This window comes from Eurytemora carolleeae, unplaced genomic scaffold (assembly GCF_000591075.1).
Source record: "Eurytemora carolleeae unplaced genomic scaffold, Eaff_2.0 scaffold653, whole genome shotgun sequence".
Classification (NCBI taxonomy): Eukaryota; Metazoa; Arthropoda; class Copepoda; order Calanoida; family Temoridae; genus Eurytemora; species Eurytemora carolleeae.
Window position 1 is genome coordinate 47,616 of NW_019396735.1, and position 15,822 is coordinate 63,437.

The following is a 15,822-nucleotide window of genomic DNA, read 5'->3' on the forward strand; positions in this document are numbered from 1 at the left end:
AGTGAAAAAGGATAAGGTGCACACTGCACAGTCTCATGATTAGTGATGTCTCAGAATTGTGTGGAACCTCTTAAAAGTTCAAAAACCTTTAAAGTTTTTAAACGCTTCAAACTATGCTCCATTACTACCTGACAATCTCCTTCCTTCCAATCAACTCCTTACCAATCCAAAAACATATCTTGATATGTGTAACCAATTATATTCAGTATCGTTAATTAACTACGGGCCAACCACTCAACAACCAACCAACCCTGGTTAGGCGGGTCCAAACTGCATAGTAAATTGCGATTGCTTATTTGTAATTTCTCATGCTTTGTAGTTGAATAAATATATGAAAAAAATATACTATAATCATTGGACTATTTTTAATTTAGCTGTTCCCTTTCACCCAGTGTTATAAATATTACATCAGAAGGAGTGCCAATGTACGCTTGATTATTTAAAGGTAGAACTTGCGTAATCAATGCATAATATAGCAATTAATAAAGGTAAATTATTCAGTACGTTTAAGCCGAAAATTGAGGTACTATGTACATTGTGAGGTATAAATTATTGGCACGGTACGGTTTTTTCATTTAGATTGTACATTTAAACATACTCATACGATGTTGTATTTTAAACCATAAAAATATGTGCAAAACTAAAGGTACACTTAATTGAACTAAAAGTTTTAAAATTAAAATTTATTTAATTTTAGGTCAATAATATACCATTTTCAAACTAAAAGCTTCAATCAAACCATTACAAGGCTGTAGTGATGGATCCACATCAAACCATTACAAGGCTGTAGGGATTGATCCACATCAAACCATTACAAGGCTGTAGGGATTGATCCACATCAAACCATTACAAGGCTTTAGGGATTGATCCACATCAAACCATTACAAGGCTGTAGGGATAGATCCACATCAAACCATTAACAAGGCTGTAGGGATGGATCCCTTTCTTTTTAGAACGGTTCTTTTCGTTAATAAAGTAAAGAGTACGATATGCAGAAACTTTCATAAGTTTTTTAACGAAATGGTAGTTTGAATTTTTTATTCGTCGTTTAGTTAACGAAGGTATGGTCAATTTGATTTTGAACTATAGGTAACGATCGTTATAGACCGAAACTTTATTAACGATCGTTAACGACACACCTTTTAAAGGCCAAAAATCTTTAAAAAATCAGACGGTCAGTCACAAATATCTTTTTTTTTTAACAATAAACAACCATTTATAAGGGACCATCCATGTTAACAAAAATTGCATACAGTTCTCAAGCAAAATAGTTTTATAGATTTTTGGTGTCTTTTTATTTATATTGACTATTGAGTTGAAAAAAATGTTTATTGCTGTAAAGTTTGTGCTTACAAAGTTTGAAGTGAAAAATGAAGGATAAGAAAGAAAAGTGTAAACCATTAATATACATAGTAGAAAGTTAAAATATGGAGGAGTAAGCTAAACTTTTTCAATGTCGAAAGATATAGAAAACCATACGTGACAATTTAAGGGTAAAAAAGGAACATTTAGGGGTCTTTCAATAACAATATGTTAAGAGAAAAAATTCAGTAGCAATTACATTATGATAAATATATGCACCCTATAAATAAAATTGTGTACAAGTACAAACAAATAGATAAATATATGTACCCTATAAATAAAATTGTGTACAAGTACAAACTATTAGATAAATATATGTACCCTATAAATAAAATTGTGTACAAGTACAAACTATTAGATAAATATATGTACCCTATAAATAAAATTATATACAAGTACAAAAACATAGATAAATACAAATGTAATGTAAAGAAGGACTAAAACTCTTAAAATAGAGTAATTTTAACCCTATTTAGCCGGGGGGGACCAAAAATCGTTCTTTAGGAATATACCCTGTTCACTAACCTGCTTCTATAAGTATTATTGCAATCTCGTAAAAACCCTGAAAATGGTCTGATTTAGATTGAGATAAGATTATTTACAGAATTTGAGCTGCGTTGCTGAACAACCTCCTGCCGATTCAAATTTGAACTACTGATGCAAAGGACTTGAATCGGTGATTCAACTTTGAACCGGCGGTAGGCAGTTGAGCCAGGTTTAGACCTAGCTCAAATTCTTTAAATTCGGTGTAAATATGTGTAATGAAAAGGCCTGGCTAATAATTTATAATTTTTCTACTTAAGCCAATTACATGTTTCCAAAAAATATATCTTAAAAGAAATGTTTGTAAAAAATAAGAAACCATTGTAATTTGTACTTTTAACGTTAGATTTGCAATTTGTCTTTTAAAAGATCAATTTTCCCTTTTCAATATGTCCTTCCTAAAACCATTTGTTTATTCTGTAACCTTTCATTCCAAATATTAATCTTTGCAATTTCTCTTTTCAAATAATAATTTTGTGAGAAAGATCAAATTCCTTGAAATTGTGTATACCTTAATACAAGCAACATGTAAAGGAGTATTGTCCCATCTGTCACAGAGTCCCATCAACTATACAAAGTTAGTACCCTATATTTGATTGGGGGGGGGGGGGGGGGGGGTTTCTGGGTCAAATTTTTCAATGTAGGTATTTTAAACAAAGTAAATTATACATTTTATAAAAGCCTAATCATTATAATTTGACATGTTTTGTAATTAATTGGCTAACCTGCTGAACATCATTGTACTCCAAAAGCAAGTTTACGACATCTAAATGAAAAATATATATTTTTAATATAAAAATTACATAAAAGGTGTAAATTTTACAACGGTACCCTTATAATGTATTGAGATGTGTGTGTATAAACTTATTGAAACCCGCTTGCATTGTGTTAAGTTCGTGGTGTGCAGCTGAATAACATTCGATAAGTTTAAACACACTATTCTCTGTACTAGACGAACACACAATGGTTTTAAGGGTAGAATGGGCATTGAAATGGAGTGTAGGTTGAAATTACACTAACTGTCCCCTCATTGATGTAAGGTATCGAATATTAACGTTTATTACATTTTATACTAAACTTCGTGTACAAATATACATCCTGCAGGGGTTAATAAATCTGTCTTAAATATCTAAACCTGGATGATTTTGTTCAACTGCAAGATAGAAGCAGCTTCGATCTTCTTTATCCACAAGAGTTAGACTTGCTCCATAACTAAATATAAACAGTAGCTAGCTGGATAGATAGATAGATAGATATATAGATAGATAGATAGATACATAGATAGATATATAGATAGATAGATAGATTGTTATATGTATATATAGTCAGCTGTTAAATATCCACTTACTTGACAAGAACCTTTACAGCGTCTGGGTGACCTTTCCTCGCTGCCAGGAGAAGAGGGGTATTATTGCTTTCATCTCTTTATATATGTATTCTAATTAATTTTGGAAATCTAGGGAAACGGAAATGATTATTGACCATAATTGTCTATTCTCTATGTCTTTGTAACCTGATGTTGTAGACCTTATATATTTCAAACCATGAAATCTGCTAGCTTAAATAATCAAAGTTTGAAATAACAAAGGAGTTTACAATTAGGATTCAATGATATTGGATTAAAACGTAAAAAATTGTGGAATTGTCTATTCTCTATATCTTTGTAACCTGATGTTATAGACCTTTTACATTTCAAACCATGAAATCTGCTAGCTCAAATAATCAAAGTTTAAAATAACAAAGGAGTTTACAATTAGGATTAAATGCTATTGGATTAAAACGTTAAAAATTGTGGAATTGTCTATTCTCTATATCTTTGTAACCTGATGTTGTAGACCTTTTATATTTCAAATCATGAAATCGGCTAGCTCAAATAATAAAAGTTTAAAATAACAAAGGAGTTTACAATTAGGATTCAATGCTATTGGATTAAAACGTTAAAAATTGTGGAAACCTCTATATTGGTTCATTTTAAGTATCTGGTGTTAAATGAATAAATTAAGCTAAATGAAGGCTATATACGGAGGCCAATGGGGCTCAGTAACATAATAAAAAAAAAACATTTAAGTTACAAAACATTTAAGTTACAAAATATATAAGTTACAAAATATATAAGTTACAAAATATATAAGTTACATAAGAAGTTACAAAAGATATAAAACAGTTTGTTCATTTGAACATTTCATTTAGACTATTTTTTTGTTCATTTAAACTATAATTTATATTCATTTGAAATACTAGCCTCACCGCTAGGCCCCCTTATTTGTCCTAGCCGCAACGCTTGGCCCAGAAAGTGTCTTTACTTAACCTAACCCTGAAATTATACATAAATTTGAATTATTTTTTGGTTCAGTTGAACTATTATTGGAGGAAGAAATTGTATTATTTTAGGGTTAGGTTAGACAGTTTCTGGACCGAGCGCTGCGGATAGGACAAGCTATGGGGCCGAGCTCTGCGGCTAGGGGGCAGAGCGCTGCGGCAAGGACAAGCTGGGGGTCCGAGCGCTGCGGCTAGGACAGGTTAGGGGGCTGAGTGCTGCGGCTAAGACAGGCTAGGGGGCTGAGCGCTGCGGTTAGGACATGCTAGGGGGCTGAGCGCTGCGGCTAGGAGTTCAAATGAACATAAAAATAGTTTAACTGAACCACAATTGAACTATTTTATGGCCTATTCGAACCCTTTTTGTCATTAAATATATTGGAATATGAGCCAAAATACATATTATATATATATAATACATAATATATAATACATATATATTTTGCAATTTTTGTCTTTCGATAGATTGTATTACTGCATATCTATATCTCTTGTAACTTATATATTATTTGTGCTTTATATCCGAGGCAAAGCTAATTCAATTTATGTATGAATTTTACTACAGGGTTACCCAAAAAGGATCAGACTGTAAAGACTCTATAAATATGAAGCTTGATTTTTGGTTTTTGCGTTAAATTGAATATTTTAATGGTTTAATTTTGGTCTTCAAGGAACCCTGGATACAAGAAAATTGACTTAACAAATTCCTTATACAATAGTCTTTTTCTTTGCGGATAACCCTGTATTTTGTTTAACTGATGTAAATTTATTTAAACACTCATCTAAAACTCTCATTTTCTAATCCCAGTATCTTTTTTTCCTTATGGAAAAAATGTTGAAGCTTCAAACTTTCCCTTTTTGATCAAAATGCATTCATCAGTTATACATCAGTTATATATACCATGAAGACGACTTTCGCTTTCAATTTGTGATATCTACCAAGCTTTCCAACAGCAGAGGTACACGTAACATGGAAAAAAAAAGAAACTATCAGTTTACAGGTTCTCTTTGTTTACTTGTAAACTTGTAATTTGAAAAAAACTTGGTGGAACCTAAGAAAAGTTATAAACTTTGTGCGAGTAATCACGCCCACGCCAAAGTATAAGGTTACAAAAAAATATTTTTTTAAAGTTTTTAAATATATATTTCCTGACGTCTATTTCTGCTCCTTTTCCTATAAGGTATGCGATGATAGCAGGGTTATTGTGAGCACTAACTCAGAAGGTTTTAACAACAAGCAAAAACTTTATAAAAGTAAGAAAGTTTTCAAGTTAGAATCTCCAAAACGACGAAATTCAAAGATTATCAGTGCTAAATGCTTCCTATTCACAGAAAATAGTTTTTAATATAAATAAAAATGTTAAAAATTCAGTTCCTTGCTACGTGCAATGCAGTTTGATTCTTCCTATTCCTGCTTTGAATGTCAGCTTCGTTTTTCAGTAAAATCTAGAAGAAAAAAAAACAATTCAAAATTAGTTTGACTTGAAATATTTACCAGGGGCAAGGTAGTTTCTAACAGTTTTATATCCTCTACTTTTGTATACTTGCCCCCCCCCCCTCCCCTGAAATCTTCGGAACTCTTTTCAGGTATTGTTCTGACTTTGGCTGCTAACGCAAGTTGTACAGTACTCGCTGTATATATCTATCTATCTATATTTACCTTTACAATATCTAGTCTACCAACTGTACAGTACTCGCAGTATATATCTATCTATCTATATTTAGTATTTACCTTTACAATATCTAGGCTACCAACAGTACAAGCTAGGTGGAGAGCATACATGTGCAGTATATATCTATCTATCTATATTTACCTTTACAATATCTAGGCTCCCAACAGTACATGCTAGGTGGAGAGCATACATGTGCTCCTCATTGTGCACACTTGCTTCAGCACCATTTTCAAGAAGGATCTAAAAATTACAATAAAAACATTTTATTATAAAATTCTGAAAGTGTTATCATTATTTGTTACAATGTAGATTTACTAAAAAAAAGAAAAATCTTTAAATTTTAGCATAGTTTAAAATTCTGCACCAACTAAGCCCAAGAAGACGACTGATAGACAAGGGTTACCTATGATTTAAGATAGTCAACTGTTAGTGAACATAAAGCACCAGGAATTGTGCTGATTAAACCAATTTTACTTTTTGCTCAATAAATTCACATAAGACTGCCACTATGGTTTCATTAGATGAGTATAGATAGAAAGACAGATGTTACCACCATGCGATTTCTATTGGTTCAGAATATGCACAAAACACATGACTGAACCCTGATTGGATCAGGCGCTAATGGACTCGGCATACAGGAGTGCTGCTGAAATGTTGTCTCCCTTTTCCAATATATTTTGGGCCACCCTAATATTTACAAATTGCACACCAAAAATAATTCTCATCTATATAAAAGTAGATGAATCCAACATTTTCTTGGAAATATACTCAAAAATTCGAACTTTAAATTTTTTATTTTTACCAAAATATTGTGAAAAAACTAAAGATAGTTTTCTTTATTAAGATATTCAACCTTGACGTTCTCTATGTTCCCAGCTTCTACTGCAACTTGGAGAGGGGTTTGCTGGTTTATATCTGTATAGGAGAGAATTTCATCCACCCCATCCACTCCAACCCTATACATTATCTATATCTGTATAGGAAAGAACTTCATCCACTCCATCCACTCCAACCCTATACATTATCTATATCTGTACAGGAGAGAACTTCATTCAATCCATCCACTCCAACCAAATACATTATCTAAAAATATTTAGCAGAGAACTTCATCCACTCCAAGTTTCCAACTCTAAACACATCATCAAGGACGTAAATAAAGAGACTGTTTACTAAAAAGATCAAAGATTAATCATAAATCAATATCTAGCACAAGGTTTTGCCAAGTCCATGAAAGAAATATAATCTCCAAAATCTTAACTTTGGAGGATCTTTTAACCCTTTCTCTCCTACTTTTATTTTCAATTTCAGCGATAAAGCCCCGCAAAAAGTGATCAATTCCCTTTCCATATGCATGCTTAGCGCATACCCTTACACTTAAATGTGTTTACAACCCCACCCCCTCTCCCCTTCCTTTCCTCCCTCCTCCTCATTTTCCTGGTGGATTTTTTCTGCCTAATGTAAATATCGAAATCCCAAAAATGAGAATAAAAACTTACAATGCTTCCAATGATTTCAACAGTAAACTAACCAACTCTGGTATATCATGAGCACATGCCTAAACACAGCAAAAATTGTCATTGATTGATTGAACCCTAATCGGCGTAATTTGTAAAAGTTCTCTGTAATAGTTTTTAACATTTCTCCAAATAAAAATTGTTAAAACAACTTGAAAATATTAACTTTTTGATTCGTTTCTGTCCAATCAAGTTATGGTTTAAGAAAAAAGTTTTTGTTTCTAAGCAATAAGCTTAAAAAAATACCTTATGTAGTGCAGTACTTTTCCTTTCATCGCAACTGATAATATTTGCTCCAGCTTGTAACAACAAACTATATAAATATATTTAGGTTTTTTCTTAAATAAAAAAAAATATAGAAAGCGCAACTGATTTAAAGGGGTTGTAGGCATAAATTTCTATTTCAATTTCAATTTGTAAAATGGCGTGTCTGTTTCACAACAGTACCTTTGAACCTTTGACTGATTGAGGATTGTCAGACATACAATTTACGGAAAAGAGTGATATTTTTGAACACTTTATTTGCAAGCTGTTTTATTTTATAATTTACTCTCTAAAAATAAATATTTGCACTCGATTGGTTGAAAACCGCTTTGGACATAAATTATTCGAATTTTCGTGGTATCGTCAGCTTGAGCTGAGTTGAGTTCACAAGCTCCCATTTTTCGACAATTCGAAAACTATTTGAGAGATTAACACACAGAGTTCTTTGGTCTCAGTGCTTTTAATATAAAAGATTATCATAATCTATATAATAAAACAAGACATTCATATATATATATATATATGTTGCGTATAGCCGCCCAAACGCTCGACCGATTGGGCTGAAATTTGTTGAGGACACTTAGGGGTGCCCGGGAGGGTGCCTTAAGCTAAAAAATTCGAAATTTGTTTCAACATTTCTAAAATTTTTATTTTAAATATATTTAAATTTTTTTTTTCCTTTCAAGGGCAACGCCGAGAGTGAGACTTTCAACTAGTTACTCTAATAAAACAACGTTGCTATAGGACAAAGCTTGGACCAATAAGAGATTTTTTAACCCTATCCTTGCTGATTTACTTAATATCCTTTTCTTAAACCTTCTTTTCATGCTTCACGATAAATGTATCCAATTAGTGTATTTTTAAAAAGAAATCCTAAGTTTTATGTATGAATTAGGTCTTTGTCACAAATTAAAACTTTCTAATACCATCGCTTTGCAACCAATCTAACATAAGTCATAGCTTGAACTATCTAAGCCAGGCATTCTAAGGTCAACGGCACTAGGTTGCAAAGATATAGGGACTAAAAAATCAGAGTTTGGGGCAAAGACTCAATTCAGTAAAAAATATTTAGTTCACCGTGCGCACTCCTGTTGTCCATATGTACAAGCAAGATGAAGAGGCGTGAGAGCTTGTTCATCAGTAGCTTCGATATTAATGGCAGGGCTCAAAATCAGCTCCTCCGTAGCCTCGATATTCCCTTTACAAAGTATGCGGTGATAATCAGAAAATTGTGGAATATGAAGACAACTTTATAGCAATACTTAAGTATATATAATTTAGTTTTGCAAAAAAAAATTGTGAATGTTGTAGAATTGAAAAATATATTTAATAAAAAAAAACATTTCAAAGAAATTAATTGCAATTTTTAGATTTCTGAAATTGTGTAAATGTTTTTGTCCATGTTCAAAATAAAAATTTTGAAAAATATATTTTTATTATACCTCTCATGCATGCATAATGTAGAGGTGTGAGACCATAGTTATCTTTTTCATTAACTCTAGCTCCAGATTCCAATAGATATCTTATCACTGGATCAGCTGATTTCTGTAGAAGTATAAACATTCTTTAATTAAAACATGATTTTTATATGTCTTTCTGTTTAACATTTACCCCATTCTTTAGCAGAAAATGGGATAAAACCTACAAAAAAAAATAAAATGATTAAAGCATCACCTAAAGAAGTTAAAAAGTAAACTAATTGTTTTATTTGGAGTATTAAAAATAGACACTACCTGATTTTTCTCCGACACGGTTTCAGTTTTATTTTTAACTTCATTCTTGTAGGACACACCCATATCTGAAATAACGTTTAAATTAGGATTTTTTTTAAAATGGAACTGTAAGAGAGGAAAGAATTGTCTTTTTCCTGCTTTATTGATTCTGGCAACTACCTTTGCTTACTGTGAAGTGTAGACGTTTTGAAAAGTGACCCTCCAACATGTCATGTCCGATACACAATGGTACCCTGTAAACCTTGGTCTAGGTAAAAATGAAATGAAGAGGGCAAACGTTAAGAAACCCATGTTATGTTGGAAAAACGCCGATACAACAAGATACAATAAAACCGGACCCGCTGGGAAAAAATGTTGACCTATGAATTAGATGAGACTGAAAGAAGATAAAAACTGTCAAAATATTTGTTTTATTTGATGAAACCTAGTTATTTACCTATTCCTAAAACTTCCTTAATTGAAGAATCAGTGAGATAGGTGGAAACCAGGGCAGGTGTTTTTTCAGACTTTGGTATCTTAAACCTAGATTTAGAAACAAAAAATATTAAAAGTGAAATAATAAAAGTAAGTCCATCCTTGATATTAAAATCAGATTTATATCACCATAGTTTCAGTAGAAGTAAATATTTCCATTTACTGATAGCGCCGATTGAAGGATTCATAACTATAATCGGATAATGAGATAGATAGAAAGATAGATGTTACCGCCTTACTATTCCCATTGGTTCAGAATAGACAATAAACACATGACTGAACCCTGATTGGATCAAGCGCTAATTGACTCAGCATACAGGAGTGATACCTGGCAGCATAGTGGAGAGGAGTAAGTCCATCATCACCCTGGATGTTAACATCAGCTCCGTTTTGAACGAGAACATGCATAACATCAATATGACTGTAGCGAGCAGCATAGTGCAGAGCAGATACCTTAAACAATTAAAAATACAGTATTACCCACTAAGGATAAGACTTCAGAGACGACTGTCAAGAATCTATTTAGCCTTTTTCTGATATGTAGGGTTCTCTACAGCTATACACTTGACGTTCAAGTTGCTCAACTATTAAAAGACGGTGTTAGGTTAGATCCCCAGCGCAACTTCCCCAGTCACAACTTCCCCGAGACATCTTCCCCAACAGCAATTTCCCCAACAACCAATTTCCCCAACACTAACTTCCCCAGTCACTAATTTCCCCAACAACAATTTCCCCAATTATCATCTTCCCCAACAGCAATTTCCCCAACAACCAATTTCCCCAACACTAACTTCCCCAGTCAGTAATTTCCCCACTGCAACTTCCCCAACACTAACTTCCCCAGTCACTAATTTCCCCAACGCAACTTCCCCAACAACAATTTCCCCATGCAGTAAAACAGCAACTTCCCCAACACCAATTTCCCCATGCAGTAAAATATCAAATATTTTCGTTTTTAACCTTACTCCAATGAACAAATGCGCAATTTTAAAATAAAAAAATTCGCAAATTTTTGAATGTGAAAAAATCAGTTGGATTAGAGTCGACAATGTTGGCAGTTTATATACTGTCCTCGAAGAAGAGAAATGTTCTGGTGGATCCTAATAAGTATGAGTACAACCTACAATCAATGTCAAGGGACAAATCTAAATCATTCTGGAACTGTGGGGAGAAAAGGAAACATTCAAAATGTGTAGCAACAGCCGTTGTGAAGTGAAGTTTCTGTTGGGGAAATTAAGAATTTTACTGCATGGGGAAATTGGTGTTGGGGAAGTTGCTGTCGGGGAAATTAGTGACTGGGGAAATTAGCGGTTGGGGAAGTTGCTGTTGGGGAAATGAATGACTGGGGAAGTTAGTGTTGGGGAAATGAGCGGCTGGGGAAGTTGCTGTTGGGGAAGTTGTGACTGGGGAAATTTTGTTGGGGAAGTTGCGCTGGGGAAATGACCTAATGACACCTAAAAGACTATATTTTAACAGAATACAGAATTAAAAGAAGTGTCAAGTATATTAAAAAATTGAGGTTGTCATTAAAGTCTAATCCATTGTGTGTAGTTCTGTATTTCAGAATACTACTATGGCTTGCATATTGTAACATTGTATATCATTCCTTAAAGATGTATAGCTGATGATATAAACTCAGTTTTTGGCTCAATTGATTTGTGAACAATTATACATTGTCTTACAACGTACTTAATGAAATATTTTTTCAGAAATTTGGAAATTTTAACCCCTGAGAGATTAGATGATTTTAAGGGTTCAGTCCTTGGATATGTCCAAGCCATTAAAAGCTGTGATAGGAGAGCTTTTAAAAGCGTCATTAACAAACCTTACCTTAAATATTTCTTTATTTTTGGGCCGAGTTGCCATGTAGGATTTACTTTAATGTAATATAAATAAATTAGAACATTTTTGCCCGCCTATTTTATACACATGCTTTTCTGGAGTGAGGGGGGGGGGTACTTTTCTTAATAGCTACTTATTTTTCTTTACAAAAATAATTTCAATAATTTCTATCCCAAAAAAAAACGTTTAACACCTAGGCTTATTGATTGTGGTTCAGTAAAATACGCATATCTAATTCTCTGGGTGTTTGTGATCAGAAAACTTTTACAGCTTTGAAAAACAATCTATAATTAAGGTTTAGTGGCATTATATAAAAACTAGGCTTTTAGGGCGCTTCGAGACCATCTTCTATTTCAATTGTAAACATTTTCTCTTTGTATACATACATTGTAAAACAACGACTAAAAAGTTCGCCTATTTTATAAAAAAAAATCGTGGATTATTTTAAATTAAAATAAGATCGAATTTTGGTGGAGGCAAATTTTTGAAATTTTATCATCTAAAAACCTTCCCTGTAGTCATGTGAGGTCCCAAACAAAATTTGGGCCAGATCGGTTCATCTGTTTTGACGTTTTTTGGATACAAACAAATAGACACCCAGACAGACAAACGAAGTATATATGTACTAGCCTAAGAGGGCGCTTCGCGCCCATCTTCTAAATTAATTGTGAACATGTTCTCTTTGTGTACATTGTAAAACAAAACAAAAATAATTCGCGGATTTTCACAAAAAATTTCGTGGATTTTCAAAATTTTCAAAAATTTAATGAAGATCGAATTTTGATGGAGACAAATATTTGAAATTTTCATCATTCATAAACCTTTCCTGGGCCCGATTTGGGCCCGATCGGTTCAGCCGTTTTGACGTTTATGGGATACAAAAAAAAAAACACCCCGACAGACAAACAAACAGACAGACAAGCCAAATTTATATATAGATGTATAGGCTAACCTTATTTTCATCTAGTGTATCTAGTTTGACAGTATCCTGGGATTGAAGAACATCTTCTATCCCTCCAACATCTCCACTTCGAGCCAACTAGAAGAATTTTTTTTCTTTAGGTTCGTCAAAGTAAACAATAGTTCAGAATTTCTATTCTATAACTCAATTTAGAAAATTTCTCTACACCATGAGACCCAAGAAATTCCTGAGAAATTCTTGAGAAATGCTACTAAAATATTAACATTTCTTTTATCCTTGAGTTAATTTAGTCTTATACTCTGAAGGGAAATTTAACGGAATTGAGTTTTTGACTCAAATATTCTCCAAACTCAGTTTTTTATAGTTCTAAAAATTATTTGGAGAATTGGTTCAGAGATATTCCAAAAAAAATCCACCATTTTGGTAAATTCTGTTTAAATTCTAGGAAATGGGTCCAGTGGGAAATTTCGGAGAAGTTCTCAGGATTTGGTCACTATTTTGAGAGATGTTTTAGGGGGAACAATACTGGAAACACGGTTTCTAAAAACTTCAGAGAAAATCTGAAAATTGTGTCATTTGTATTGCTTTCATAATGGTTAGAGTTTCAGCTAGAATTAAACTAGAATCAGAAAATAAATAGTGGAATTCAGTGAAGACTTCGAAACCATCAAAAGTAAGAATAAGCATTTTAATATCTAATTTCAAAAGTCAAGATAAAAAAATTTGTTTGGTATTTCATGTTAACGGTTAAAGGCTTTTTTGTCATTATAATGAACATCAGCATTTCTTAATAAAAAAACTGTCTCTAAATTTCCATGTTTATTGGGACACCCTGTGGCAGGATTTCTTTTGTTTTTGCTTTTTACATTTTTAACTAAATTTCAGATTTTAAGATACAGGGTGTCCCACAAAACATGACACATGGTAAATAGTTTGGAATGTCTTCTTCCATATGGTGTATTAGATATCAAAGACTTGTTGCAGTTTATTTTGTTTTAAAAAATCTTTTCCCAAATATATTTCACTTTGAAATCAATTTCAATATGACTGCCATATATTATTTGTATTGCTCTGTTTGGTATCAAACCATGTTTAACAAATTATGAAAGAAGACATTTTAAACTATTCACCTACTGTCATGTTTCGTGGGACACCCTGTACCGCAATTTAGAGCTGAAGACGATTTCCAAGACAATTGCATTTTCATTATCACATAAACATACAGTGCTAGTCATTTTGGAGATTTTATGAGGATGCAAATATGTTTATAATAAAACGAAAATAAGACCTAATGCTTTCGACAATGTTGAAAGACGACGTTTGAAAACAAGTTCAAAGCTAAGACGACATTTATTGAGTTCATTTCTATACCTGATACAGTGATTTCAACGTCATGTTTCCTCTAGGCTAGTTTTTTCTAGGTTTTCAACATGTTCTGTTTTGGAACATTTCGATTTCTTAAAATAAGATTTGATAAATCTTCTCTCCATTGTTAATAAAAACAGTAAAAATCTTAATTTTAAATATAAACATCCTGTGTGTAAAAGAAAAGCATAAGCAATTTATTGCTTAATTTAACCCTAGTAATTGAATGTCTTAAGTTCATTAACAATCTTCCCTCCCCCCAGCCCCCCCGTTATGTTATAGATTAAACCTAGAACGCAAATAGCTGAGGACGTGAATAATATGACAACAAGTTATAATAAGCAGTAAAACATTAATATTATTAATTTTACTCTTTCTTGGAATTAGAAATTTAGAATACTCGACTAATAAAGTTACGATTGAAAACGATCAAGTAATATGAGAGAGCATAAGTGATAAAAACTGATTAGACTATAATAAAAAACTGTAATAAAAAAAGTTTGAACTATAATAAAAACTGTATTAAAAAGCTGCTCGGACTGTAATAAAAACTGTAATAAAAACAACTTGGACTATAATAAAAAATGTTTGGAGTGAAAATAAAAAAATGTGATAAAAACTGCTTGGACTGTAATGCAAAAATGTAATATAAAAAATGTTTGGGCTTTATTAAAAAACTCTAATAAAAAGCTGCTCGGACTGTAATAAAAAACTGAAATAAAAAAATGTTTGAACTGTAATAAAAAAACTGTAATGAAAACAGCTTGGACTATAATAAAACTGTTTAGACTGTAAAAAAATTGCTTAAACTGTAATGAAAAACTGTAATACAAACAGCTTGGACTGTTATAAAAAATGTAATAAAAACTGCTTGGACTATAATACAAAACTATTTGAACTGTAATAAAAACTGCTTGGGTAAAATATTGTTACCTGTAGAGGCTTGTTCACCATTTTGAAAAGTCTACAATAATATTGTGAGAAAGAGATGAATCATTTGGTGTACTGTACCGTTCTGCCATAGATTCCTCAGATGCATACTGTACAATTAGCTCTATCCTGCTTAAAAGTCAGGCCGGTACTTCAAATGAGCCTGAGTTTTCAAGGGGTATTTCACCTATATTTTAAAAAAGGATTGCAGATTCAAAGTTATTCGGTTGGTCGTCTTTTTTACATCATAATGTCTAAGCGGACACATTGTACAATTCTTTGACATCAATTATGTAAAATGTTGCAGTACGGTATTTTTAACCGTAAGCATTAGCTTGTTGGGATAAAATCTTGACAATTAATCATTAAACAAAGCAAAGCAAAAGTTCTTTAAAAGATGCAATACAAAATTTAGAAATGTCGGTCTAATTTCAGTACATGCAGGGTGAGACTGTAAACACGACCAAAAACTCTTTAAATTTGACGATTTCGTGGATAAGTGTTCTACATTGAGTACAATCTTTTTATGGCTTATTCAATTATAATGAAGAAAAAAAGAAATAAGTTTAAAATTGCAAGGAATCATAAAGAAAACGTATACCGCAAATTTTGTACAATCGTGTCTGAAGTCTCGTCCTTTGTGGGTATGCTCAAGTTTAAATATGTATATCAAAAATTATAGTGTATATAACATACATAAATCTTATATCAAGAACAACAAAAAGCCTTATCTTTTTTAATACAAGTTATATTAGTAAATGATATGTTTTGGCAGTTTGTCCATTAAATCTCTAAACATTTTGGAAGACGACATTGAAACTAATCTTAAACTGTAAGGAATACCTGAAAGGTACAGGGTTACCCACAAAGGAAGAGACTTCTTT

The 15,822-nt window shown here is 32.3% G+C and overlaps 1 protein-coding gene across 1 annotated transcript in view; it reads right to left on the reverse strand.

Annotated features, from left to right (window-relative positions):
- LOC111707937 (transient receptor potential cation channel subfamily A member 1 homolog) overlaps window positions 1–14,102 on the reverse strand; it is a 29,128-nt gene extending 15,026 nt beyond the window's left edge. Inside the window, exons 1-18 of the mRNA XM_023481125.1 lie at window positions 14,015–14,102; window positions 12,674–12,760; window positions 10,208–10,332; window positions 9,842–9,927; window positions 9,406–9,470; window positions 9,115–9,217; window positions 8,750–8,870; window positions 7,655–7,721; window positions 7,391–7,449; window positions 6,748–6,850; window positions 6,036–6,134; window positions 5,597–5,667; window positions 5,371–5,433; window positions 3,254–3,328; window positions 3,041–3,117; window positions 2,631–2,671; window positions 2,417–2,473; window positions 1,888–1,924 (exon numbers count right to left, since the gene is read on the reverse strand). Coding sequence (XP_023336893.1) covers window positions 1,888–1,924; window positions 2,417–2,473; window positions 2,631–2,671; window positions 3,041–3,117; window positions 3,254–3,328; window positions 5,371–5,433; window positions 5,597–5,667; window positions 6,036–6,134; window positions 6,748–6,850; window positions 7,391–7,449; window positions 7,655–7,721; window positions 8,750–8,870; window positions 9,115–9,217; window positions 9,406–9,470; window positions 9,842–9,927; window positions 10,208–10,332; window positions 12,674–12,760; window positions 14,015–14,038 — 1,360 coding nt within the window. The 5' untranslated portion in view covers window positions 14,039–14,102. The remainder of the gene's footprint in view (window positions 1–1,887; window positions 1,925–2,416; window positions 2,474–2,630; window positions 2,672–3,040; window positions 3,118–3,253; window positions 3,329–5,370; window positions 5,434–5,596; window positions 5,668–6,035; window positions 6,135–6,747; window positions 6,851–7,390; window positions 7,450–7,654; window positions 7,722–8,749; window positions 8,871–9,114; window positions 9,218–9,405; window positions 9,471–9,841; window positions 9,928–10,207; window positions 10,333–12,673; window positions 12,761–14,014) is intronic.
- Window positions 14,103–15,822: the final 1,720 nt, after the last annotated feature.